The sequence below is a fragment of the Oncorhynchus kisutch genome, linkage group LG19 (assembly GCF_002021735.2).
Source record: "Oncorhynchus kisutch isolate 150728-3 linkage group LG19, Okis_V2, whole genome shotgun sequence".
Lineage (NCBI taxonomy): Eukaryota > Metazoa > Chordata > Actinopteri > Salmoniformes > Salmonidae > Oncorhynchus > Oncorhynchus kisutch.
Window position 1 is genome coordinate 6,812,795 of NC_034192.2, and position 27,778 is coordinate 6,840,572.

At 42.3% G+C, this 27,778-nt stretch overlaps 1 protein-coding gene across 2 annotated transcripts; it reads right to left on the reverse strand.

Moving 5' to 3' along the window:
* Positions 1-478: 478 nt before the first annotated feature.
* LOC109910287 (monocarboxylate transporter 2-like) lies at positions 479-26,274 on the reverse strand. 2 transcript variants are annotated; one of them, XR_004204275.1, is made up of 6 exons: positions 26,034-26,274; positions 16,384-16,635; positions 8,417-8,560; positions 7,287-8,096; positions 1,355-6,841; positions 479-1,056 (listed from the first exon to the last, which is right to left on the reverse strand). XR_004204275.1 is itself a non-coding variant. In XM_020509431.2 (5 exons), the coding sequence occupies exons 2-5, from the start codon at positions 16,598-16,600 to the stop codon at positions 6,567-6,569; spliced, it is 1,446 nt and encodes a 481-aa protein (XP_020365020.1). In that variant the 5' UTR covers positions 16,601-16,635; positions 26,034-26,274; the 3' UTR covers positions 479-6,566. The 2 variants fall into 2 exon arrangements, 1 of the variants encoding a protein (XP_020365020.1); XM_020509431.2 differs by having other exon boundaries at positions 479-6,841.
* Between the last annotated feature and the right edge of the window lie 1,504 nt (positions 26,275-27,778).

Below are 27,778 nucleotides of genomic sequence, written 5' to 3' on the forward strand. Positions count from 1 at the left end.
ACAATGATCCAGGGTCTTTCCACCCCTGGTTGCGCAATCGATATGCTGATAAAATTTAGGGAGTCTTGTTTTCAGATTAGCCTTGTTAAAATCCCCAGCTACAATGAATGCAGCCTCCGGATAAATCGTTTCCAGTTTGCAGAGAGTTAAATAAAGTTCGTTCAGAGCCATCGATATTGGGATCATCATAAGGTGTCTGTCAAAACTATAGGTTTAAAGGGATAGTTCATCAACATTTCTTAATTACTCATTTATTTTCTTTCCCTGAAAGGAGAAGCAGTAATCCATGCTTTCATTTTTTACATCTAGCCACTTCAACAAGTCGCTAACGTGAGAATTTCTGAACAACAAACAATGAAAGTCAATGTAGCCAATATTAGCATGTCCATTAATCAATTCATGCCCAAACGATCAATCAGAGATTCACACTAATTATGCAAAGATAATACATTTTTAAAAAAGTGCAGTGAACAGAGGATGTGTTCGCATGATCTTTTATTGGACTATCGCGATGCAACTTCTTTATATTGCAATTACAAAAATGTAATTGGTCGTCTGCGTACCCGTGTGACACTTATACTTGCTTTCAAAATGACAATTGCAGAGTTAGTGGAATTACTGACACAATCTGACATATAGTATGATTGTCTATTCTATTACAACACTGGGACTCAGCTACTGACTGGAGCTCATGTTTCTACTCATTAAATGAGAACGTTGAAGTGGGCACACAAAACCATATCATATATCATATCATTCCCTCAGAATCGGTGCATTAAACCTTCCTGCGCGTTTGCATCCTTAGACTAGTATGGTAACGTGTGTGTTGTTATACATACAACCAACGTAGTTGAAAACATGACCTTTTTAGATTCACGTTTAAGAGTCGTTATCGCCAAGGTGTTATGCCCATTGACTTCTGTGTGTTCTGATGTAAGGCAGACATACAGGTACTGAAAGGTTAGGATTTTTGTTTGTCACTGTGGCTGGGTTCCCTCCCCACATCAATCCAAGGGTATGTTCTCAAAATGTGCTGAATATAACAACTGTGGAAGACTGAAAAGGAAAAATAAATGTCACATTCAGATGTCCAAATGAATTACTCACACGAGATCAGATGATGGAATAGGATTTGTAAACATCAAGGAGCAAACTGAGAAAAAAATTACACAAATTCCCCCCAAAATACTGTCACAGTTGACTCTCTCACAAAATGCAATGTCAACACCAATTAAACAAGGTTGTTTATAGGCAAACCCTTACTTGCTTATGAATGGATAATATTTAAACACAATATTCAGCAGGGTCTAATAAGGCACAGTATCTTGTTAACTTAAACATTTACTGACAATACCTTTTAAATAGTGTGAAATGAATGACAGCTTTAGCCTCCTAGTACAGCAAGACATTTCTGCAACTGCAAATCATCTGTGGTTCCTTTAAGTTTTTAATCCCCATGTTGATATCCAGATCCATCTGTGAAAACAGATGTGTGAAATAAAAATGTATTGCGGCTAAATATGTATTTTCATACTTATAGAGTGTTTTCCTTGCCACACCAACACTGTCCATTGCACGGTTAAGCTTCTAAGTGCTTTTCAGCCCTTCTGATTAAAGAAGAATGACAATTAAAGTGTTTTGTCACAAGTCTTGTAGGAGTCATAATTGAGATACAGTCTAGCTGTGAATTAATCAGAAGAGGATTGTTTTTCTTCCAAAAACAATTTCCATTACGCTATGACACAACCCGAATCAATTACATTATGTCCACAGTCAGCAAATCAAGAGAACTCCATCTTTAAATGCATCATTACTAGAGTTACAGCCTTATCCTAGTAGGAAACATTTTCATTAGCTACAATAGGATAATAAACGTGTGTGTATAAGAGATAAAAACAGAAAACGCATTAACAAAAAGAAAAAGTATAGACATTCTTTGAAATTCCTTGTGATGTTTTAGATGCTGTTTGACCATCTGATTCCATACATACCTATTTTGGCTTAGCATTTTTGTTCAGATTAACCTTTACAGAAAAAAATATAGATTTATAAATCAAAAAGTGTTGGTATTATGATAACCCCACAGACATACCAAACATGCCCAAAATACAACATTATAATACAGAATCCTTCATACATAGGAGCCAAGTGTATTTGATAAGGCTAATGGTGCATAATTGTTATTCGATTGACCCAAATTTAAACAATTTCCTTTTGGTCCTTAAATAATATGCAAATAATTTCAGCATGACACATTTAAAAACACATCACATTGCCTTCACATTACTATGTACAGAACAATCTGAATACTGTAGATTAATTGTATATAAAGAGTGAAGTATAATTTTAATTTGATATAATATTATACTTAATTGTGGCACAAATCAAAGTTAAAGCCTGATCGTTATACTGCGTTGCATTGGAATAAAGAATGGACTATATAAGTCAGTGTTACAACCTTGTTTGATTATGTTTCCTTCACAATAAAAACAGAATATAACTTATAAGAAAAGGAAAGAAACTGTTGAATACTGAAGAGTTAAATCATTCCAAAAAACAGCACAACACATTTTGGCGTTTTGCTCATCCACATTGTCTATGGAATGAAATAAGCAATTGATATGGTAACTAAAGGGAAAAGCAACACTATGATTTTATTATTTTAGAAATAATGCCTAATGATTATACAAAACACAAACTCAAATCATACACATACTCCATTGAAAATGGAAATGAACATGATTTTGCTCCAGAACAAACATAATTGCCTACAAATGGCTTTGCCACAGCAGCACATGAATGCAGTGTGTTTATTAAGTCAATCTACCGTTAATGTACACCCTGTGAAATACTAGTATATACACACCTGTTGAAGCTATAGAAGGGAAATAAAAGTACAAAGAAAATATATTCAATGGCCATAAAAAAAACTTTTTTTTAAACTTCAAACTTAAAATACAGAAGATCGAAACAAACTAAAGAGAACTTTTATTTTTTTTTAACTTATTTCATCTAGGAATTTCTTATCTTTTGACATCACACAAGAGCAGCCACTGAGAACAATGTGTCGTTTTGCGATTTGAGGGCAGCTCAGATTGTAACATTTGGTCTAGGTCTTTTGAAACCAGTAGGGGGCAGTGCTATTTGATATATAAAAGTGATTGTACAGTACATTCATCCTTTAAGAACTACTGCATACTGACCCCTGTTGTAAATGACTGGGAATCGACACCCTGCAGCTGCAAGCAAAAAGTAGACACTTGCCAATGTAATACAGCCCACAGTCAATCTAAAAACTACCAGAAATCACAGAATCATAATGATATATCTATAAAAAAAAATCTAAATATAAAATGCTGGTAGGCTACACACAAATTGGGACGGTAAGCAAACTACCGCAATCTAACAGGTGCATAAGTCTGTTTCAAGCTGTGTTGAGCTATTTGACCAGAACACAAGAAGTGATGGATGTTAAGAATTCTAAAAAAAATATGAATAATCACCTCTGTGGATGGCATCCAGCCAACGGAGGATTTAGAATCAATGTCAAACAATGTTATGGTATATTGCACATTAAAATATATAGCATATAACATCATTTAGTTAATTATTGTTAATTTAGGTCATTATTTGCATATTATTTGTACAAATTATTATTAAACATATATTAAATCATATTAATATGTATAACGTTTGTGGTGCAATGATATTATTAATTAAGTGAAGCTATACTTTGAATTGAGTACATATGGTACTGTACACAGTTGGTTAAACGATCTTCATTATTATGTTAATAGAAATTGCTGACAAAATTCTTCAAGCAAACATTAAGCTTACTACAACTTCCCACAAAAGTCATTTAAGAGAGTTAGAGTTGAAAGGAAGAAATACTGTACTTGAAAATTAAGGTCACATAAGAAGCTGTTTAACCGTTTCACAATAGGCATGTTAATTTGGTAATTTCTATAACACTTCAATAAATACTTTCTAATATATATATATTACACAGTACCAGTCAAAAGTTTGGACACACCTACTCATTATAGGGTTTCTCTATATTTTTAATATTTCCTACATTGTAGAATAATAGTGAAAACATCAAAATTATGAAATAACACACCAAAAAAGTGTTAAACAAATCTAAATATACTTTATATTTGAGGTTCTTCAAAGTAGCCACCCTTTGACTTAATGACAGCTTGGCATTCTCTCAACCAGCTTCATGAGGTAGTCAACTGGAATGCATTTAAATTAACAGGTGCGCCTTGTTAAAAGTTAATTTGTGGAATTTATTTCCTTCTTAATGCTTTTAAGCCAATCAGTTGTGTTGTCACAAGGTAGGGGTGGTATACAGAAGATATCCCTATTTGGTAAAAGGCTGAGTCCATATTATGGCAAGAACAGCTGAAAGAGGAAAAGAGAAACGACAATCCATCATTATTTTAAATCATGAAGGTCAGTCAATTCAGAAAATTTCAAGAACTTTGAACGTTTCTTCAAGTGCAGTCGCAAAAACCATCAAGCGCTATGATGAAACTGTCTCTCATGAGGACCGCCCCAGGAAAGGAAGACGCAGAGTTACCTCTGCTGCAGAGGATAAGTTGATTGGAGTTACCAGCCTCAGAAATTGCATCCCAAATAAATGCTTCACAGAGTTCAAGTAACAGACCCATCTCAACATTAACTGTTCAGAGGAGACTGCATGAATCAGGCCGAAATGCTGCAAAGAAACCACTACTAAAGGACACCAATAATAAGAAGAGACTTGCTTGGGCCAAGAAACACAAGCAATGGACATCAGACCAGTTGAAATCTGTACTTTGGTCTGATGATTCCAATTTTGAGATGTTTTCTTTCCAACCACAGTGTCTTTGTGAGATGCAGAGTAGGCTTTGCTGGTGACACTGTCAATTATTTATTTAGAGTTCAAGGCACACTTAACCAGCATGGCTACCACAGAATTCTGCAGCGATACTCCAACCCATCTAGTTTGCACTTAGTGGGAATCATTTGTTTTTCAAAAGGACAATTATTATTGTCCTTTTATTTGACCAAGAAGGAGAGGTCATCTGCATTAGATGACCTGGCCTCCACAATCACCTGACCTCAACCCAATTGAGATGGTTTGGGATGAGTCGGACAGTAGAGTGAAGGAAAAGCAGCCAATAAGTGGTCAGCATATGTGGGAACTCCTTCAAGACTGTTTGAAAAGCATTCCAGGTGAAGCTGGTTGAGGGAATGCCAAGAGTGTGCAAACCTGTCATTAAGGCAAAGGGTGGCTACTTTGAAGAATCTCAAATATATATTTTTTTGATTTGCTTAACCTTCTTTTGGTTACTACATTATTCCATATGTGTTATTTCATCGTTTTGATGTCTTCACTCTTATTCTACAATGTAGAAAATAGTAAAAATAAAGAAAAACACTTGAATGAGTAGCTTTTGACTGGTACTGTATATATGACACAACTTAGATGCATTCTTTACATAAGGCAATGTATCATTGGGGAAAGTTAAACAGCTACTCCCAGAAATGACCATTGACTACACAAATGAATATCCCTGTTTATACGTACATCAAAACAATGGCTAGGAATAGGTTATATTGCTCATGGATTCTTTATTTGGTATAAACCAGCAATATGCACATTTCTAGATGATTTTGATTGTGAATATCAAGTATTCTTAATAAGGCCATTGAAAATACAGCCAATAAAACTAATTTACATTCAACCTCATTAAATATGATTAAATTGCATTTGTTTCATTGTTGTTTTGGATGAGGCCTAAACATGGCCAGTTTAGAAGTAGTGCAGCGTATACGGACTCCATGTGCAATATGCAATAGTGAATAAAACAGCGGGTGTGTTATTGTTAGATTAGAAGCTTGGCAGTTGTGCAGGTTTAGCTAACGAACACAACGGACACCGTGTGCTAAAGGACAGTATAATACATGGTCACTGGAGCCACCAAACCATGAACTCATCTCTGTTCCTGTGTTGCAACGATATCTGTCTCTCGCCATAACCCTGGTAATAACAGACATTATGTGTCCTCGCATGTCAGCTCCCAGCATAGGAAGCTGGGATATTAATCTGTATTGATTTCAATCAGAACAGTTGAATTGGGTTGCTGGTGTGGTAGGTTTAGTGTCACAGACTAAATACATGAGCAGTACTAGATTTCTGTCAACAGGTCGCACAGATTCCTAGATACGCGACAAAAGCTTCTTTCTCATATTCCAAGCCTTGTGGCCTCCTCTAACATGCGTTCAGTATCTTACACCATTATCTCCGGCTAGTCTGATGTCTGAGTAGTAGTCAGGGCAGTCACCCCTTCCTCCAGCAATACGCCTTGCAGTATCCCACGACATGGTTGTCGTTGTTACTTTGGCAGTTTCAGTGTCTCTGAAACAAAGGGGCCCCTGCGGGGAGGCCCCCGAGCAGTACCCTGGAGAGTGAAAGACCAGGAGGCACCCCACTTGAGCTCAGTCTGCAGTTTGATAGTGGCAGAGGGGGACGTGAGGGTGGTGTTGGAGGGGGGTGTGGTTGGCAGTAGGGAGGGGCTCTAGATGTTGGTCTCCCTCTGCATGGCGTCCTCATCTTTGGGGTCTACCATGTCCTCCAAGGCCTGGGCATCCCCGTCTGTCTCCTTTTGGTCCTGGTCCCGGTCAGGGTCCTCGGTTTCAGTCCGTTTGTACATCTCCTCCTGCTTGCGCTCCTTGGCCAGGAGTCTGTAGTTGATGAAGTTGCCGATGAACAGCCAAATACTGGCCATGATCACCACAGCCCCACAGCAGAAATACATGTACTTGTAGTTTTTGGTGATGTCCACCAGTTTACCTGTAAATAAGAGCATAGAAAGGGTCAATGTTATTACATTTTTGTAAATGTTTTTTAATGTTTTATTGAGTGATGAAGGTCTGTCATATTGTTATGTTCTGCATTTCCAAATATGCCTTTATCAGTTTCTTCATGTCTACTGATCTTTAATGAGGACATTATGTCAAATAAATGAAGCATTTTGTAAAGGACCAATAATTACAGAATGAACTTTCCATTTGTTGTTATTGTAATTAGACGAATAAGCTCATATTATAAGAATGCCAAAACGTAATATGGCTTTTCCACTATAAATCAGCAAACTATAATCAAGATCAAACCAAGTGAATGATTACTAAGCAATAGCCCTCCATAAAACAATCCTTTGGCATATCAACTGCTTAAAAAGTAAACAATGTCTCACAACTGAATTAAGTAGTAATGAGTTGAGAGATCAGTGACATACCTGCCAGGGGTGGACCAATGAGGACAGGGCAGCACTCCACAATGGTGGTGAGCCCCACGGCGCTGGAGAACCTCTGAGCCCCCACCAGGTCCATCAGGGTCTCAAACAGCACCGAGCTGACCATGCCGAACGCAAAGCCAAAGAACACGGCGTACACCACCAGGCCTGTGTAGCTCTCCACCAGGGGGCAGAGGATGTGGCACACCCCGTTGTAGAGCACGGCGAAGCTGAAGAAGTACTGGATTCTGGGCCGGATCCACTTGGAGTTGGCCAGGAGCCCCATGGAGGGCCGGGCAAACATGTCCACGAAGGCCAGGATGGAGAGCAGGAAGGCGGCCGAGTACTCGTCCACGCCTATGTCCTTGGCATAGGCCGTCAGGAAGACGATTGGCGAGAAAAAGCCCAAGAACATGATGACGTTGCCCGACAGATAGATGAGGAAACCGCGGTGCTTGAAAAGCGACAGGTCAATGAACTTGTTGACAGTCCCCAAACAAGTGGTCGTCTCCTTCTTCTTGGTGGCGGTTTTGGCAACGACCAACTCCTCATCCTTCTTGATTTTGCCCAGCGGTGGCCCCAGGGGCCTCATCAGGGCGCCAGCCACACAGCAATTGAGCAGTATGCCTCCCAGGATGAGGAAGCTGCCCCTCCAGCCGAAGGAGTTGAACAGGTACTGGTTGAAAGGGGCTAGGCTGCTCAGGAACACGGGGCTACCGGCCATGGCTATTCCGTTAGCGATGGGACGCTTCTTATAGAAGTACTTGCCAATCATAGTCAGGGCTGGCTGAAGGTTAAAGGCTAGGCCCAGGCCTTTGTGAGGAGAGAGGAATAATATGATTTAGAGTTCAAAAGATCATACATTTCTAACAAGATAATTATCTGATAAGAACACATTCGGAATAATATACATTTTCTTCAAGTAGCCAGACTGTGGTCATTAAATGATTTGACAAATCAAGCTTAACTGTACTCTTGTAATGTATCTATAGTCTTTTACTATGACCTTTGTGAAAGACAGAATGGGAAACTCCAAATCAGTTGTAGGCCTATTTTCATCCAGTCACTTAAGGAGTTTGACACTATAATCAAATAACTCCGAATGAGTTGAAAATGGATTTCATCGGAATTACCTCCTATAAGACCGATGCAAACATAAAGCTCCACCACGCTGTTGCAGAAGGAAGCGGATATCAACCCGATAGAAGACAGTACTCCCCCCATGATCATGACAGGTCTGCAGCCATATGTGTTTACCAGTACACTGCTTATGGGACCTGGAAGAGAAACAAATGAGATACTAAAAACATGGTCTTTCATCCAACCCAAACATTCAGCCTGCAATAGACTCGGGTAATCATGTAGTGATTACTTAACGATTTAAGCTTGTTAGCGTTGAAAGACAGCGTGAAACTTCCCAGCTCTGGAAATAGAAGTACTGTAACAAGACCTTGTTGATACTGGTAAACAATGTACAACACCGTGTTGTGTGTTCTGCATGCATTCTTAAGGGGATGAGGGCTGCATTGAGAGATCAGTAACAAACAGGCATGGGTATAACACAGCATTATCTTAGTAGTCAAACGAAAAAAATTGCCTTATTGCCAATAAGTACAGAGCACGTTGACAAAACATCTGTTCTTTTCCAGCTTAGCTATATATGTATCAGAGATCCCATCACGACAAGCAATACATGTACTGTTGGACCAACAAGACCAATGACACAGAGTGCAGGTGACGTCTTGGACATAACTCAGCACCTAGACAATTAACCAATGGGTGCCTGTCAGCCTTGGACAGGCTGCACTGAGAGCTGAGGGCCAAACGAATAGAGCGTTAGTCAAACAGAATGAGTCAGAATCGATCAGGCCCGTCAAGCATCATCGACACGCTGAGTGAAGACAATGAACTGAGCTCTGGTTGGACACACAATGGTTCTCTCTATTTCATAAGCTTTCAAGGCACAGCTGCCATGCTAATGCAAAACAGAGACCCAATGTGGCAACCAGTTATCTTATGAAGTGGATAATAGACACTGACTGTATGAATAATGTCGTGGAAATGTCCTCTATTTACCAAATCATGGGAGCAAACCACACACACAAGTCAGAGTTGGGATCCTTTATAGCAAAGATCACACATAGTCAGACAGCATAGACATAATTCATCGTTCAGCTTTGTCTCCTTTCCCAAACCCCAGAACCATAAACCAATCCTCCAAATCAACAGGCATATATCAAATTGTCATTTAGATACAACCCACTCTAAATACAAACTCCTGGACAAACTCACGGAGAGGAGAATGAGGCTATAGGTTAAGATAGAAACAACATTAGAGGGAGCATAGAATGATTCCAGACACTGCCACCCTCCTTTCTCCACTAGAAAAAGGTAGGGAGTGAAAGATATGTTTACACATGATGACACTTTGACCTCTCCCCTCTCAGCGGCCCATGCAACTTAGTCTTGACATAGAACAGATAACTGCAACCTCGCCACAGTATTATCAAAAATACCATTCTGATGAGAAGTAACTTACACACATTTGATGAATATTAAACATCTTACAAATGTTACCAACAAATTCTGAATCTTCCCTAACAATACACACTGTATGGGCATAGATAGGTTTCAGATGTAACAGTGAGAGAACACTGGTTAAATCAAATCAAATTTTATTTGTCACATACACATGGTTAGCAGATGTTAGTGCGAGTGTAGCGAAATGCTTGTGCTTCTAGTTCCGACAATGCAGTAATAACCAACAAGTAATCTAGCTAACAATTCCAAAACTACTACCTTATAGACACAAGTGTAAGGGGATAAAGAATATGTACATAAAGATATATGAATGAGTGATGGTACAGAGCGGCATAGGCAAGATACAGTAGATGGTATTGAGTGCAGTATATACATATGAGATGAGTATGTAAACAAAGTGGCATAGTTAAAGTGGCTAGTGATACATGTATTACATAAGGATGCAGTAGATGATATAGAGTACAGTATATACGTATACATATGAGATGAATAATGTAGGGTATGTAAACATTATATTAGGTAGCATTGTTTAAAGTGGCTAGTGATATATTTTACATCAATTCCCATCAATTCCCATTATTAAAGTGGCTGGAGTTGAGTCAGTGTGTTGGCAGCAGCCACTCAATGTTAGTGGTGGCTGTTTAACAGTCTGATGGCCTTGAGATAGAAGCTGTTTTTCAGTCTCTCGGTCCCAGCTTTGATGCACCTGTACTGACCTCGCCTTCTGGATGATAGCGGGGTGAACAGGCAGTGGCTCGGGTAGTTGCTGTCGTTGATGATCTTTATGGCCTTCCTGTGACATCGGGTGGTGTAGGTGTCCTGGAGGGCAGGTAGTTTGCCCCCGGTGATGCGTTGTGCAGACCTCGCTACCCTCTGGAGAGCCTTACGGTTGTGGGCGGAGCAGTTGCCGTACCAGGCGGTGATACAGCCCGACAGGATGCTCTCGATTGTGCATCTGTAGAAGTTTGTGAGTGCTTTTGGTGACAAGCCGAATTTCTTCAGCCTCCTGAGGTTGAAGAGGCGCTGCTGCGCCTTCTTCACGATGCTGTCTGTGTGGGTGGACCAATTCAGTTTGTCTGTGTACGCCGAGGAACTTAAAACTTACTACCCTCTCCACTACTGTTCCATCGATGTGGATAGGGGGGTGTTCCCTCTGCTGTTTCCTGAAGTCCACAATCATCTCCTTAGTTTTGTTGACATTGAGTGTGAGGTTATTTTCCTGACACCACACTCCGAGGGCCCTCACCTCCTCCCTGTAGGCCATCTCGTCGTTGTTGGTAATCAAGCCTACCACTGTTGTGTCGTCCGCAAACTTGATGATTGAGTTGGAGGCGTGCGTGGCCACGCAGTCGTGGGTGAACAGGGAGTACAGGAGAGGGCTCAGAACGCACCCTTGTGGGGCCCCAGTGTTGAGGATCAGCGGGGTGGAGATGTTGTTGCCTACCCTCACCACCTGGGGGCGGCCCGTCAGGAAGTCCAGTTGCACAGGGCGGGGTCGAGACCCAGGGTCTCGAGCTTGATGACGAGCTTGGAGGGCACTATGGTGTTAAATGCCGAGCTGTAGTCGATGAACAGCATTCTCACATAGGTATTCCTCTTGTCCAGATGGGTTAGGGCAGTGTGCAGTGTGGTTGAGATTGCATCGTCTGTGGACCTATTTGGGCGGTAAGCAAATTGGAGTGGGTCTAGGGTGTCAGGTAGGGTGGAGGTGATATGGTCCTTGACTAGTCTCTCAAAGCACTTCATGATGACGGAAGTGAGTGCTACGGGGCGGTAGTCGTTTAGCTCAGTTACCTTAGCTTTCTTGGGAACAGGAACAATGGTGGCCCTCTTGAAGCATGTGGGAACAACAGACTGGGATAGGGATTGATTGAATATGTCCGTAAACACACCAGCCAGCTGGTCTGCGCATGCTCTGAGGGCGCGGCTGGGGATGCCGTCTGGGCCTGCAGCCTTGCGAGGGTTGACACGTTTAAATGTTTTCCTCACATTGGCTGCATGGAAGGAGAGTCCGCATGTTTTAGTTGCGGGCAGTGTCAGTGGCACTGTATTGTCCTCAAAGCGGGCAAAAAAGTTATTTAGTCTGCCTGGGAGCAAGACATCCTGGTCCGTGACAGTGCTGGTTTTCTTTTTGTAATCCGTGATTGACTGTAGACCCTGCCACATACCTCTTGTGTCTGAGCCGTTGAATTGAGATTCTACTTTGTCTCTATACTGACGCTTAGCTTGTTTGATTGCCTTGCGGAGGGAATAGTTACACTGTTTGTATTCGGTCATGTTTCCAGTCACCTTGCCCTCATTAAAAGCAGTGGTTCGCGCTTTCAGTTTCACGCGAATGCTGCCATCAATCCACGGTTTCTGGTTTGGGAATGTTTTAATCGTTGCTATGGGAACGACATCTTCAACGCACGTTCTAATGAACTCGCACACCGAATCAGCGTATTCGTCAATGTTGTCGTCTGACGCAATATGGAACATATCCCAGTCCACGTGATGGAAGCAGTCTTGGAGTGTGGAATCAGATTGGTCGGACCCGCGTTGAACAGACCTCAGCGCGGGAGCTTCTTGTTTTAGTTTCTGTCTGTAGGCAGGGATCAACAAAATGGAGTCGTGGTCAGCTTTTCCGAAAGGAAGGCGGGGCAGGGCCTGATATGCGTCGCGGAAGTTGGAATAGCAATGATCCAAGGTTTTTCCCGCCCTGGTTGCGCAATCGATATGCTGATAAAATTTAGGGAGTCTTGTTTTCAGATTAGCCTTGTTAAAATCCCCAGCTACAATGAATGCAGCCTCCGGATATATGGATTCCAGTTTGCAAAGAGTCAAATAAAGTTTGTTCAGAGCCATCGATGTGTCTGCTTGGGGGGGAATATATACGGCTGTGATTATAATCGAAGAGAATTCCCTTGGTAGATAATGCGGTCTACATTTGATTGTGAGGAATTCTAAATCAGGTGAACAGAAGGACTTGAGTTCCTGTATGTTGTTTTGGCCACACCACGTCCCGTTAACCATAAAGCATACTCCCCCGCCCCTCTTCTTACCAGAAAGATGTTTGTTTCTGTCGGCGCGATGCGTGGAGAAACCAGCTGGCTGCACCGTCTCCGATAGCGTCTCTCCAGTGAGCCATGTTTCCGTGAAGCAAAGAACGTTACAGTCTCTGATGTCCCTCTGGAATGCTACCCTTGCTCGGATTTCATCAACCTTGTTGTCAAGAGACTGGACATTGGCAAGGAGAATGCTAGGGAGTGGTGCACGATGTGCCCGTCTCCGGGGTCTGACCAGAAGACTGCTTCGTTTTCCCCTTTTTCGAAGTCGTTTTTTGGGGTCGCCGGCTGGGATCCATTCCGTTGTCCTGGGTGAAAGGCAGAACACAGGGTCCGCTTCGCGTAATGTAAATGGACTTAAATGGACTCCCCTGAATTGGTCTGGTTACACTGCATTAAAGCATTACCAGATGTATTTTCTGAAAGTGCACTGCAATGTAATGTTTTCGTATCTAAAGAGAGGGATGGGGGGGAATCAGGAACGATGACACACACACACCTTGAAGTGATCAGAAGACCTTGGCTCCATGGCCCATTTGTCCCTGAGCGCCGTTTCTTTTTCATTCACAGTTTTCCATGAGTAACAGTAAGCACTTGATATTGGTAGTACACACGCAGTTGAATTGAGTGGGGCCGACCAGCATCACGCTACTATGCCACAATCAGCTTTCCAATTCCTTGTTACCTTCAATAAGGGCTTGCCACACAACTTCTTCTTAGGGCCATACAACACAAGACAACTGGCAGCGAGGGAATCTTAGCAGATGTTGGTTTTAGTGGGTCAACCCGTCATTCAACCCTCTCTATGGTCATTGATAGTACATCAAACTGACTGGTCCAAACAGTTCCTTTTAAATTGTGTCCTTGTCAAATTTCTAAAAGTTGTTGTTGGGGGAAACTTTGTCCTTTGTATTTCTAAAGTCCTGTTATGTTTGAACCTCTGGTCTCCATTACCTGATTCTATGGCATGTCACAATGTCCCCTTCCATGACAGACGTTAAACAAAAGGACAAGTAAATTGAATAAGAAACGATAAGAGTAATGAAAGGTTTTTTCCCATTTTCTTTTGAATAATGCCCCCATTAGCGAGCAGAAGATGTGTCGTATCTGTGTCGGTCTCGGGGAGTGGTGCTATTTAAAAAGCAGGTTGGGGAAGAAGTCGCCTGACTTCATTTGCTCTGCGTGAATCTTTTTCCGACCTTGAGGAGAGGAGCCCTCCTCGTTTGCATACAGAGCACTTGTCAGTATTCTCCTGAGTCTGGTGGTGGAACCTGGATAGGCCAAGTGGAGGGAGCCCTTGAGGTTTCATATTAGCTCCTTTTAAAAAGGAATTCATAAGTGAAGTTTAATTGCTGCAATAGCTGGACACACTTTCCAGGTTACCAAAAGGAAATTAGGAGTTTGTTTTGACAGTAACTATAAGGACAATAAATTAGAACACGCTATATTTGAACATACTGTATCTCAGACCCTACCAATATGATTGGGCTCAATTATAAAGCATGATCAGATACCATAACTTAAGGTTGCTTGTGTCCAGACCTCAGGCAAAATATGGGCTCAATCATGGAAACGAATACCTACAAGAGGATGGGTACACCTGTCATTTACCCTTCCAGCTGTGATTTATTTCACAGGACCTAAAAGCTAGTTTGACAGCAGAAAGATGGAAGTTTGTGTAACACATTTGCCGACCACTCCCTGATTTGTGAGGTTGGAAAAGAAAAGGTTGATAAACTGTCAAGACAGCTGACTATGCAGGAAACTAATGTTTGCAATCCATCATACTATTAATGTCACTCTCATTACGGAATAAAGCGCTGATATATGAAACATAGAGTTGTTTTCCAGAGCAGTTATGCAAGGACGCAAACATGAATTCTATAAGTGGTTGATCGACTAATAACACAGCTTAGCTAGCCGTATTTCTGGACAGTTCAGTTAATCTGCTTGGCAGTGAGAGAGCTCTGCTGCGCTGACCGTCAACAGAGGATGGTACTGTACGTAGCCATGCTGCCTAGCCTAGCCAAGGTCAACTGTCCCTCTCTCTGTGTGGATTAGTGACATTGATCCAACACTGACACACACACACAGCCTCCATTTTAGCACGTCACTGCAGAGCGACACTCGGCCAGGCTAGAAGGGAGGAGGGACGGGAGATCTGCATTAGGCGTCCATATAGCTGATGTAATAGAGTGCAATATGTCACAATAATTCCCTTTGGGCTCTTTTCTGCACCCATCAACATCATTACTAATCATTCATCTCAGTGTCTGTGTTACACCCTGGGTTATGGAGACACACAACATCCAGGAAGATATGAAATAGTTGCCTTCACATACAGTTGTTGTGCATTTGTGGTCTTATCTAATATGTGTGTGTGGCCATACATCACAAAAATAGGTTGGCTGCTGTTGTTTGAAATCAGCAAGAGCCACACATTGGCTTATCCTGATGTTTGAGGATATGGCAAGCATTTCCAGTTTGTTTGCTCTGTGATTGACATCCAATCAGCATCATAAGTGGCACTGCTATCTTATCAGTTAGAGAGTCTGCCTGATGACTGCCCTGGAGAATTCAGTATGTGTCTGACCTCTGAACACGTGGTTGAGGTGGCAGTTGCGTCAACAGCACAGACGGCAGGCGGTGCGAAAACAACAGGTGCGTTGTAAAAGAGCCACAAGTCTCCTTCCTCTTCCAAGAGGACAAACACCCTCAATAAGCAGCTCTCTGATTGGGGTAAATATTTGGTGATGCGTGATTGTTTTTCCGCCATGTTATTCCAGAGAACAGCATATACCGCACTGGGCTGTCCGTTGCTTGTAGAGATGAAGAATGCATTAAACACTAAAAGGACAATTGCTTTATCGGCCTACAGCTGGTGCAAACACATAGGACAAGAGAGCAGGTGTTTAATGAATAGCTGATGAAGCTCTGTTCTCCCCTTTTGCTCAGAGATCAATATGAATGAATTACACTAAACATTTTAACGAGGGACAAGTGCCTTCTTCTTGTCACATATAGAGGATGGTATTGGGTGTCCTTGGCTCTCTATGGCCAATTGGCCATCACTGTCACCGTCATCACAACAACGGCCTAGGATACAACAAACCCTGTTGACAGCAACAATTAGAAATGACGGGATAGGATGGCATCAGCTAACAGATGGCCAGCGTGGCACTGCCAAGCAAGGTGCCTACCGGGTAACCTAGTGAGGGGTAAAGTCATGCTGAGAAGGAGACAATGTGATGCATGACTACTACAATATGCTGATGACTAGTCACAGAAACCATGTTTTCCTCTTGAATGTCAATTTAAAGATAGTCATAGGTTCTCATAGGACACACACAATCAGATCAGTACAGGTATCTCGCCCCATACTTAGGGCATGAGTTTTCCCTTCACATGGTGAAGATAAACTCCATACTACATATACAGAACCCCAACCTTAACAAATCAGACAGACGACTTCAACAAGAGACTACCTGGACACCAACTTAATGTATTGGTCTTACCGCCTGCGTACATGACGGCCAGCATGATGGAGGAGATCCATGCTATCTGGCTGTAGGAGCAATCAAAGATCTTCTGTATGTCCTTGAAGTAGACGGTGATGGCCTTGGGGAAGGCGTAGGAGAAGCCGATGGAGATGAAGGATCCCAGGACCACGGCCCAGCCCCAGCCCCCGTCCGGAGGGGTCACTGCTGGGGGGCCTGCGGCAGGGGGTGGCATCTCTGACCCAGCTGGCTCTCAGTGCTCACTGTTTACTGGAGGGGGAAAGAGGAAGAACAGGGGTCAGTACAGAGGATATATGAAGAGGAATGAGAGGGTCAGTACAGGGGAAATATGAAGAGGCAGAGGAAAGAGAGGGTCGGTACATGGGAAATATGAAGAGGCAGAGGAAAGAGAGGGTCGGTACAGGGGAAATATGAAGAGGCAGAGGATAGAGAGAGTCAGTACAGGGGAAATATGAAGAGGCAGAGGATAGAGTGAGTCAGTACAGTACATTCTCTCCCACATATGTGGACTACTTTTGGACTATTCTCTCCCACATATGTGGACTACTTTTGGACTATTCTCTCCCACATATGTGGACTACTTTTGGACTATTCTCTCCCACATATGTGGACCATTAGGCACAATATTCAGAGGTTAAAGGTTGTTTGGAGACAACTGTAGCTAACACCAATACCACATTGACAATGGCATGTTTTAAGTGTGCGCCCTACTGAAAATCAGTTTCCCACAGGTTGAGGCCATGTCCCTTTTGTCATTTAAACTCTTGACTGCTGGGTCATAAGACCAGATCTCAGCTCCAGAATGCACGTGAGCACACTGACAGAGTTAATCACCCTTGTCACAAGGTTGAGTTTCTACCTGAAACCAGATCAGCTCTTGCCCCACCCACTTTTCACCTTGAGGGTAGCCCCCTCCACCCCCACCCCCCATTCTGCCCTCACATTTCAGGAAGGTAATGGAGTAATGGAAACCAGAATGGGTGGAGAGTGGAGTGACAGGGGAGTGGTGTACGGGCAGCAGTGACCAAGATAACGTGTCTTTATTGACAAAGCAAACATGTCTCTGATATATAAACACATACACTACACATACACACTTTCTAAATTGTTCAAGAGTTATCATGGGTAAGAGGCAGCTGCTTAGTTCCAGACACACAATCTACAACAACCGATGAGTGATATTAATATGTGCCTCCGTGATCCAACGAGCTTAATTAACATTCCATTTTTTTTCTGATCTCACATACGTTGACATAACACAACCAACCACTGGCTTATGAAGGCATTTCAACATCACAAGTAAAAGCTTATTTAAATGGGATTATCGTAGTTTAGTAAAATATGCTCAGCCATACTCTAGACGATACAGCTTAACAGGGGCATGGCATGGCTTTGATTAGGTGGGTTAGAAGCATGAAGGTAGACCCATAGCTCAAAAGGCGACCCATAGCACACTAACTCTATCCAAGGTAAAGAGTTGAGGAAAGTGGTTGAAGTTCCAACCATACCAGAAGGGGACAAAAGCACTAAAACTAGAACCTACCATTTCAATCTCAAGAGTGGCTGTAAAACGGGCTCCATGACAACAACATGGTGCAGTGGCATCAATAAATTATATCAGTCTCTGTCTCTCATCAAGTTGTGGCCAGATCAGATTGCACTGCTGTGGAGCCTCATTCATATTCAGCCCCATCTCAGCTGTCAACGGCAGGCAATTAGCTATACTAGTCGCCATGTGCTGTGATTGGCTGACCTTTCAGAAGAAAAAAGGAAAACGTGACTGAAGACAGTGACTCAACGTCACTATAAAGACGTTAGAAAGCCTATTTAAATCTTATGCTAAAACTGATAGTAGTAGAATTTCGAGATTTTATCAGCTGGTTTATAACTACTACACTACACGACACGACATGACACTACACGACTTCTGACACACACACACAAACACAACATTGTTTAGGTAAGGAATATCTCCAGCCCAGCTTTTCTAAATAAAGACGTTGTTTCATCACGACTATGTAAACACAGTTCTTATTTAACAGGCACCATGAGTATTTGTGACCTGTATAATGTGGGCTTAACGGAGGGTGAAGTGGTAGAGAAAGGGTATTCCTACAGGCGTTCCCGAGCATCTTCACGTCACTCTTTTCAGGTGTTTGACTAACAATATTTTTTACATTTCTAACTTAAGCTAAAAATGTTGCTAATCACTCAGATATATAATCCCCTGTGCATATTGCCATGTGTTGCTCTTTTAATTCAACTCAGAGATGATCTATTTTTCAAACATCCATATGGTAATAAAGTCTAATCTGATGATTGGCCGGGGTTGATAGTGGGGTTGGTTGATTGAACGTGACGACAATGCATAACGGGGTCTCAGGACTCATAAGCTGCTTAGGTTTATAAGTCTGAATAGTATAGTGAAAATAGCAAAACACACCGTGTTAAGCGATGATAACAGTCGCACAAAAAAACTTTCTGTGAGTATACAAAACAAGTTTGTTTAGGCTATTTGACTTACATGAGCCTACTTGTGTTTTTCAAGAGAAGTTTATTCATTCTTTGTGCGCCACAGTTCGTTTCTCCCCTCTCCCCATGATGTCATCATGTGTCCTCTGTAATGTGTCTTTCCTCTGTTTGGTGTCTCAGAATATCAGCTGACAGAGGGATGGGCAGATGCTTTCACAGCCAGAGACAACCAACCACAGTCCTGCCCAGCCAGAGGGATGTGTCCCGTCTAAGCCAATCACAAGGCACTTCAGATGCCTGTCCTTGCCCGTTGTTGAACTGAGCAAACAGTGTGCCTACCTTAGGTCTACCTGTGCTCGAAACTATCCTGTTACCTTAAACGTCAGGGAAGGTTAAATGGACAATGGAGCCTTAGAAATAGAATGCAGAGGCAGGTAGCCAACAACTATAACAGCATTCCTCTAATTGAATTATCTCAATGACAAGCTGATCAGAGCATGTAACACAATAGTGTGTGTGTGTCTTTGGTTTGGCAGTTTGTCAAGCTGGTAGGTCTGCATTTTCCTCCAAGGTCGAACCTGAGGGATAGCTTGACAGGTTGCCTAAAGTCTTCCCTCAGACATCCATGGCCAAGGTAAACTGATCCTAGACCTGTGCTGACTAAGGGGTACAACTTCTGAGCCTGGCTGTGTTCTGTTTCAGGTGAGCTACGTTGAGTAACCATGGAGCCTGAAACAGAGAAGGCGTGTAACTGAGTTAACGGACACAATGTGCCACCTGCAGCAACACGACTGACTGCCCATGAGCCACATGATGATCAGGATGGGTGGCTTTGTGTCTCTTGGTACACCTAACAGGATTATGTGGCATAGAGTGTCCAGAGCGAAAATGAAAAAGGATAGGTAACCTACTCAGAGTTATCTTGGCACCACGTTGGCAGAACGATTTGAGTAAATATAGAACCACTCTGAGGCTGGTTGCGGTTTTGAGCTTTGCAAATTACGGGATAATCACACTTTTTTTTTCATTGACGTGTTATAATTTAGGTTTTATAAATAGCAGCTACGCCAATTGCCACAGTCATAGAGGTGAAGTAGAACAATATATCATATCTAGTAACTGCATTTGACTTCTGCCTAAATGTAAAACAGGCAGTAATAGAAGTTTCTTGTTGGGCCCTTGCTCAGAGGTATGAATGGCATTCAGGCATTGCGAGGTCACTAGCGTCACCATGCTGTCGTCTGGTTTGTGTATCCACAGGCCTTCGGGCAGGCACAGGCCACTCCTGTGACAGTCTAGTCCTCAGGGAATCTTGTGTCACCTTGGATGAAACTGACAAGAAGATATGAGCCAAGTGTTTTCATTAGCATCATACACTACCTGGTTAAGTAGGTCTGAATAGCCTGTGGGAGAGGAAGACATGAGGAAGAGGTGGAGAGCAAATCAATTGAGAGGGAGAAGATGAGTGCTTGTAAAAGGGACTTTCCAGGTGAACAGAATGGAGAGCCGTTATTGATCCCATCTATCAAAATCATGTTGATTGATTATAAGAATTCAGGGAGAACATCTCCAGAGCAGAAGCCAAGAGAAATGTCTAATCCGCCTTCTCTTAATGTCGCTGGTTCGAATACCTGAGCTGACAAAGGTGTAAAAACCTGTCGATGTGACCTTGAGCAAGGCACTTAACCCTAATTTGCTCCAGGGGCGCCGTACTACTACTGCTGACCCTGTGAAAGCAACACATTTCACTGTATGTGACAATTAAACATAGTTCCCCCCCACCCCCTTTTTGTTTTACCTCACAGCACCAATGTTCTTGAAACAACAGCCAGAGAGTCTTGTACAAAGTCACAACAAAAGACAGTAAGTGTCTGCTTTCCACCAGACACTGGTTGATGAATTCACACAAAGCTCACAAGGTCATCAATACAATATCAGTGTGCCTCCAGTCTGACGTCCTTCACTATCAACAGATGAGTTTTAATACATAATATACAGCGAGGAGTCTAGCGACCATCAACCTGTGACACAAATGAGTATCAACAAATAGAACACTGGAAATCATGTGTATACAATAAAGATAAAGGTAATAAATGTGCTAAGTAATGTGTTAATTACTCTTAACTGAATATTAACTTTATCCATCTGAAATGCTCCCCATTGCAGTGCTCTACACAACTCTGTGTTGTCTTTCAGAAGCAATTTTCATTGACCATTGCCATATGTCAGGCCATACTGCAGGTGCCCATCCCCAGCCCTCGCCCCAGTCAAAACATGTTCCTATACAACATGCTTTCCATACCTGTTGGCTTATTGGGGCGGCAGGTGGTTTGAGCGTTGGGCCAGTAAACAAAAGGTTGCTGGATTGAATCCCCAAGCTGACAAGGTAAAAATCTGTCATTCTGCTCCTGAACAAGGTAGTTAACCCACCATTCCCCGGTAGGCCTTCATTGTTAATAAGGATTTGTTCTTAACTGACTTACCTAGTTGAATAAAGGTAAAAAAAAAAAACGTATATATATATATATATATATATATATATATACAATTCACATTGAAGCAAGTCTAAGAAGTGGTAGATCTGTTCTAGGTGTGCTATTTCTATGCTCACCATTAAAAGAGCTCACTATGTGGTAGTGGTACAGTGAATAGATCTGAGGGTCTAAGAAATTATACTCTGCTGGGTGGAATTTTAAATCCTATGTCACCATTTTCCACTGACACTTTGACCTCAACCAAAGCATGTTTTGCGCGTCGAACCAGAATGGGTTTTCTACTTGAGAAGAACAAATCAGGAATTCCAGAAACAGTCTGTGTTTCGGGAAAACATATAAACATGGTGGTAATATTAACGCTTCTTGAAAAAGGAAAAGTCTGCAAGTTATACTATGAGGCCAACAATTGAACCTTTATTTAACTAGGCAAGTCAGTTAAGAACAAATTGTTATTTACAATGACGGACTACCCCAGTCAAAACCGGACGATGCTGGGCCAATTGTGCACCGCCGTATGGAACTCCCAATCACGGACAGATGTTATGCAGCCTGGATTCGAACCAGATACTGCAGTGACGCCTCCTGCACTGAAGTACAGAGTCTTAGACCACTGCGCCACTCTAGAGCCCAAAAGGAATGGCAGACCTATAATGCACATTTCTATGTGAATTTGGTCAGGTGGCCCAAAAAGTTGCATATTGCAGTTTTCATGATAAAGGCTACGCACGAAAGCAAACTGTTGAAACAAATGAACTCTCATTCTCTCGATACATTAATTCTAGGACTTGGCATGTCAAAAGTGTAAGCCAGGGTGGTGTTGAAGGGGCTTGTAGTCTTTTTGAAAGCAGGCATCTGACCTCAAGGTCACCTGAAAGTAATGTATGTACTGTAGCAAATGTGTATCCGTACAACTAGCTCATCATTAACCACAACTGCCATCTCTCACGTCACACAAAGTGATTCAACGTTGACAAACATTCATCAAGATGGAAAGTAATCTACCAGAAACACTGATCCAGTATACAGTTGCCTCTTTGAAGACCTGTATGGTAAAGACGCAACAGGAACTACAACCTCCATGGTTTCTCAATAGAAGAAAGACTACTGAGAGACAATGGGGCCATTGACAGCCAGAATAAACACCCTGCCCAGCAGTCAGGGGTCTTTCCATGAAAATAATTAATAGGTGTTTTATATCCTATTATTGTAGTTTCTGCTTTCTAACTTCTATGGCAACACACCCAGAAAGTAGTCTTACATGAACAACTGGTAATGGCAAAGCAGACAATAAGTCTATCTACCACATTTAGGGCTATAAGGAGACATTTTGAGCAACAATAGACCTGTTAATATAACGGCATTACAAGAGTAAATACCAAGTTACTCCACAGGTATGAGAACAACTTGGTGTAAAGTGTTACCGGATGCCTTTTACTACAGGTTCTCTTAACCCATTACCAAGCTGATTCTGTTCAAATGCATGGGTGGTGACTAATCTACCATCTACCAGTTAACCACACCCACGTAGACTACTTATTAGACATGTCTTCAGCTGCTAAGTAAGTACATTTAATTACCATGGAAGGCCTTGAGCGGTGCCTGTGCATAGTCAGCAGATTGTAGTCAGCGATGGATTTAGCTCACCCAGTGTGCCAGGTAGGTGGTATTAACTTTTGGAACCGTTCCATTGGTCTTTAAGTGCCAACTCTGCCCTCCTGGCGCACAGGGCGAGCTAAAACAAGTGGTGATTTCTGTCTAGGCAGAGTGTCATGGCCCCTGGAGCAACATCCAGTGCTGCCAGTGCCAAGAACCAACCTGTTAATCCATGCCAATATGTTCTGCAGCGTCAACACCTAAGTAATGGTATGGGCAAACATGACATATTACACCACACATTTTAAGTGTAAAGTTTTAGTAGTTTGATAACGGTATGTAGATGATTCTTCTAAATTCTTGTACAACAAACATTTTTTTCATTAGATTACATTGATTTGATGGACATTTGATCCAAGTATTTGTTTGAGAGGGGGTCAAAGGGGACCACTGAGTAAGGGTTAGGCTACGTAAACGCCAAACAGGACATCCATAACTGGAGAAAAAGCATAAACAAACTGGGCTCTGACCGAACATGAACTGTCTCTTACAACCTCTTTTGATAAGCTACGGCTGTAGAGGACTGCTGAACTACTCACAGGGGATTAGAGTCTGAGCTCCACTTCCCTCCCTGTTTTCTACGACAGCACCATGGGACTGGAGCACTGGACACAGCACCTAAGCCACGTTGTTGATCAAGGGTTCTTGTGCCAGGCTAGGGACTTACTGAAGGTATGCAACCTAATACATACCTGACTCCAGTTGACATACACGGTATACATCTAAGGCATTTCTATGCCTAATATACTGTGGTGTAGGACACTGGAAATGGTTTCCTATTGAATCGTGCAAGCACTTATTAAACATCAAAAGCACCAAAACTGGACCACGGGAACAGCATAATAGATTGTATACTAGGGCCAGAAATTGCCATGATATTATCACGATATTTAAACTGATTATACGATATGTATTGCGATTCTCACAATTCTATATGTATTGCGATTCTCACAATTCTATATGTATGGCGATTCCATACTGAGATCTTATTGCAATTTGATGTTCCAAATTTGCAAACACATGTTTCTCACTATATCTACTGCAGAGAGACAAGAGAGAGCATGAGAAAATGAGTTTTGATTAGTCATGGAAATAAAAGTGCTGGAAACATGTTGGCTCAATATTTAAAAGAAGATGGAGAACAATACCAGAGTTTTGGCGCAGGTACAGCCGACTAGCACTAGCTAATGCTGATTAGAAAATCATTATTATATCTATATATTTGTCCAAAATAATATTGCTAAATGTAACTGTATCGATGTTTTCCCCCCATCACTATTGTGTACACAACAATAATCACAACAACAGCTTTGTAAATACTATGTCAACACCACAAACTTGTTTGGGAATTATTGTAACACCTAAGTGTTAAAACCTCAGCAACTTTTAAGGATTGATTTTCTACCCACATGCTCAGGGGGAACACTGCTTTAGTTTACATGAAAACAGTGAAACACATTAGAGCAGAGGACAATGAATGTGGCTTGAGGGCTATGACAACCTTCCAGTATTTAGAATCGAGTCAGAGGTCATGTTACCCAAATCACAACAGTGAAAGATGGCCTACGGGCTGCTGACGATGGTTGGCTGGTCACTGCTTGTTTTAGTCACGATGAGAAACCATTTCCCCTGTGAGATGGCCGTCTATAAAACTGATTTATCTTCAGAGGGGTTGGGAAGCCAGATGGATGGTGAGGCTAAGAGGCAGATGACAACGGGTTGTGGAGATGAGTCAGCTAAGCTTGAAGCTAACCATCCATGTATTATTTAGCTACATAGACTAGCGCACTAGAATGCACCATTTCTATTGGGATTTGAATGTTTCCTAGCCATCTGTCAGGTCAACTATGAAGTGGTGGCTCAATAAAGTGGAGAGGCCCCTATCTAGGTTACAATACAACAATGTTACAAAGGTTTCTCATGTCTGCAATGTCTACATATTACCCTTCCTTTAGTAACCCAAAGAAAGTAGTCCAGTACCAGAGGCAGAACCAGCCTACGCCAGTACCAGAACTTCTTCAATAGGCCTACCATAGAGCAAAGTAATGACCTGGGGAGGAACGCGAAAGCCCCTGAAGTGCATTATTAATTCATTATCAATATGTGCACATAGCCAAATCTATGGCCCATTGTTATTTGTCTACATTTCTTTCAACAATGCAAGCCATATATTGCCCAATTTCCCATAACATCTTGCATTACCCAAGAACCAGGCAGACTTGGCTGGTCATTTTGTAAAAAAAACATTTTTATCTCGTGCTATATCAAGTCAAGGTGGAAAAAAGACAGACCAAATGTGACTGTTATATTTAAAGCGCACCAGCTGACCCGGAGAGTGAAACATCCTCTGCTTGGCCCAAACCTGCTTACGAAAAACCTTCAGATCAGATCCTTAGATAATAATAGACTAGTATGATTTGGTAACTGTGTCATCTCAGTGGGAAAATGATTACATTATATTAGGCATCGAGACGCACGGGATGAGAAGAGAGATGTACAGTAGACCTACTGATCAGTGATGCCTCAAACTATGATGCAATACCCGCGTGTAGATCCTAATCCGTGTAGTCAGATACTCTGTGTGCGTGTGCTGCTGATAGAAACCGGATGGAACCAGCCAAATATGCATATCATAGTCTACACTGGGCCTACATAAAAAAAAGTATTCATAATTGTCTAGGCTAATGTAGTCTATAAGCATCATTCGCACAATATTGGAAGTAATAAGAGTAACGACTAACATGTCTGTCGGTGCCACATTTGGTTAACTCCGTGATTACGCACAATATATGTACATTTCAAGCTGAAACATAATGTAATTCAAAATCCAGCCTATTGTTTGTTTTATAAGGCATGTAGCCTAAGTGGTGTAGGCTATTGTTGTCACGATGACCAAGCATCTCTCTAAATGCCGAAGCAAAGCGTATCATTGTTGGACAAAAATAATAATCGTGAACGCACGGGCAGCTGTTCAGAGTTTCGTAAGCATTATTCCATCACGGATAACTTTCAGGAAACGCATATTACCTTTTGCGAATATAGGCGCGGTCTATCCCCAAATGTGGTATGTGGTCCTTGGTCGCTGACCTTGTCAGTGTTGCGGGAAGATGGGGCTGTATTCTATTTGAATTCGCTTACTAGGAAGCTGAATGTGACGTAGAGCGTTGAAAGAAGGCGGCCCAACCTGCTGTTATTCTGGACCACGGGTAGCATAGCGAGCATAGCGCTGGAGACAAGAGACCGGCAAGAGCATCAAGTAAAACCAGCCGGCTTGCGCTCCAATACGGGTAGGGAGGAGAGGGGGGCGTTTGACAATTTGTTTGTGGGTGTTTCTCATTCTTTTGTTATGTGGTTTATTGTCTGCTTCCACTGGAAGAACGCTCCGCGTGTTGTGCCCCATTCAACACTTCAAAACAAACTCGAAGTAGGTCATCCGATTTATCACAGGGATTCTTTTAAACAGTCATGTAATGAGGGAGTTGTCTAAACGCTTGTTTCATGCTAGCGAACTATGCATCAAAAATATTGTAGCAAATATAATTTCACATCACTTATGTTGGCCAATTTGACCAGTTTACCTGTTTGAAGAGCAATTGAATCCTAGAGTGCCAATCGCCCATAAAGGCGTTAGGTGCTGCGTCCAACTTGAAAATATAAACGCAGCATGCAACAATTTCAAAGGTTTTACTGAGTTACAGTTCATAAAAGGAAATCAGTCAATCAAAATGAGTTCATTAGGTCGTAATCTATGGACTGGGTATACACATATGCAGCTGTTGGTCACAGATACATTTACCTTTAAAAAAAAAGGTAGGGTCGTGGATCAGAAAACCAGTCAGTATTTGGTGTGACCATCATTTGCCTCAAGCAGCACCACCCATTACATTTGCATAGAGTTGATCAGGTTGTTGATTGTGGCCTATGGAATGTTGTCCCACCTCTTCAATGGCTGTGTGAAGTTGCTGGCTATTGGCGGGAATTGGAACATGCTGTCGTACACGTAAATCCAGAGCATGCTGGGTGACATGCTCAATGGGTGACATTTCTGGTGAGTATGCAGGTCATGGAAGAACTGGGACATTTTCAACTTCCAGGAATTGTGTACAAATCCTTGTGAAATTGGGATGTGCATTATCATGCTGAAACATGAGGTGATGGCAGTGAATGGCACGATAATGCGCTCAGGATCTCACCTGCCCGGCCAGTGGCGACCCGTCATTCAGGGCAGGTGAGCCTCACCTGTTTTGATCCCCACATTTTTTGCAAAATTTTTTTGGGGGGGCTTGTCTGTTTTGCATGTTATTTTGGCATTAATCCGTGTCACATATCAGTTTGCAAACAATGTAAAATATATATTTTATATATATATTACAGTGCATTCGGAAGGTATTCAGACCCCTTGACGTTTACCCCCTCTGGAACGCTTCAATGGAGAGTCGAGCACATGTTGGGCTTTCTAGCTCAGTGTGTCCTCATTTTCAAGCTTCAGCCCTCCTTCTTCCCCTCAGATTGCGCCAAGATTGCCTATCTTATCACGCTGATGTCCGGGAGGGCTCTCACCTGGGCTACTGCTGTGTCGGAACAGCAGCCGGCCATATGCGTTAGTCTGGAGGGGTTCGTGGGAAAGGTTAAGAAGGGTTTTTACGCCGTGTTCTCTGGGAGAGAAGCTAATCCAGCTTCGGCAGAACTCCTACAGTGTGGCTGAATACGAGGTGGATTTCCGCACTCTGTCAGCGGAGAGTGCTTGGAACCAGGATGCACTGTTCGTTATG

Bases quoted from the DNA above. Each gene is read 5' to 3' on its own strand.
- LOC109910287 (XM_020509431.2), bottom strand. From the start codon at position 16,600: ATGCCACCCCCTGCCGCAGGCCCCCCAGCAGTGACCCCTCCGGACGGG. The intron at 8,561-16,383 runs GTAAGACCAATA...TTTCTCTTCCAG, and splicing joins GGCCGTCATGTACGCAGGCG to GTCCCATAAGCAGTGTACTG. The intron at 8,097-8,416 runs GTAATTCCGATG...CTCCTCACAAAG, and splicing joins TTGCATCGGTCTTATAGGAG to GCCTGGGCCTAGCCTTTAAC.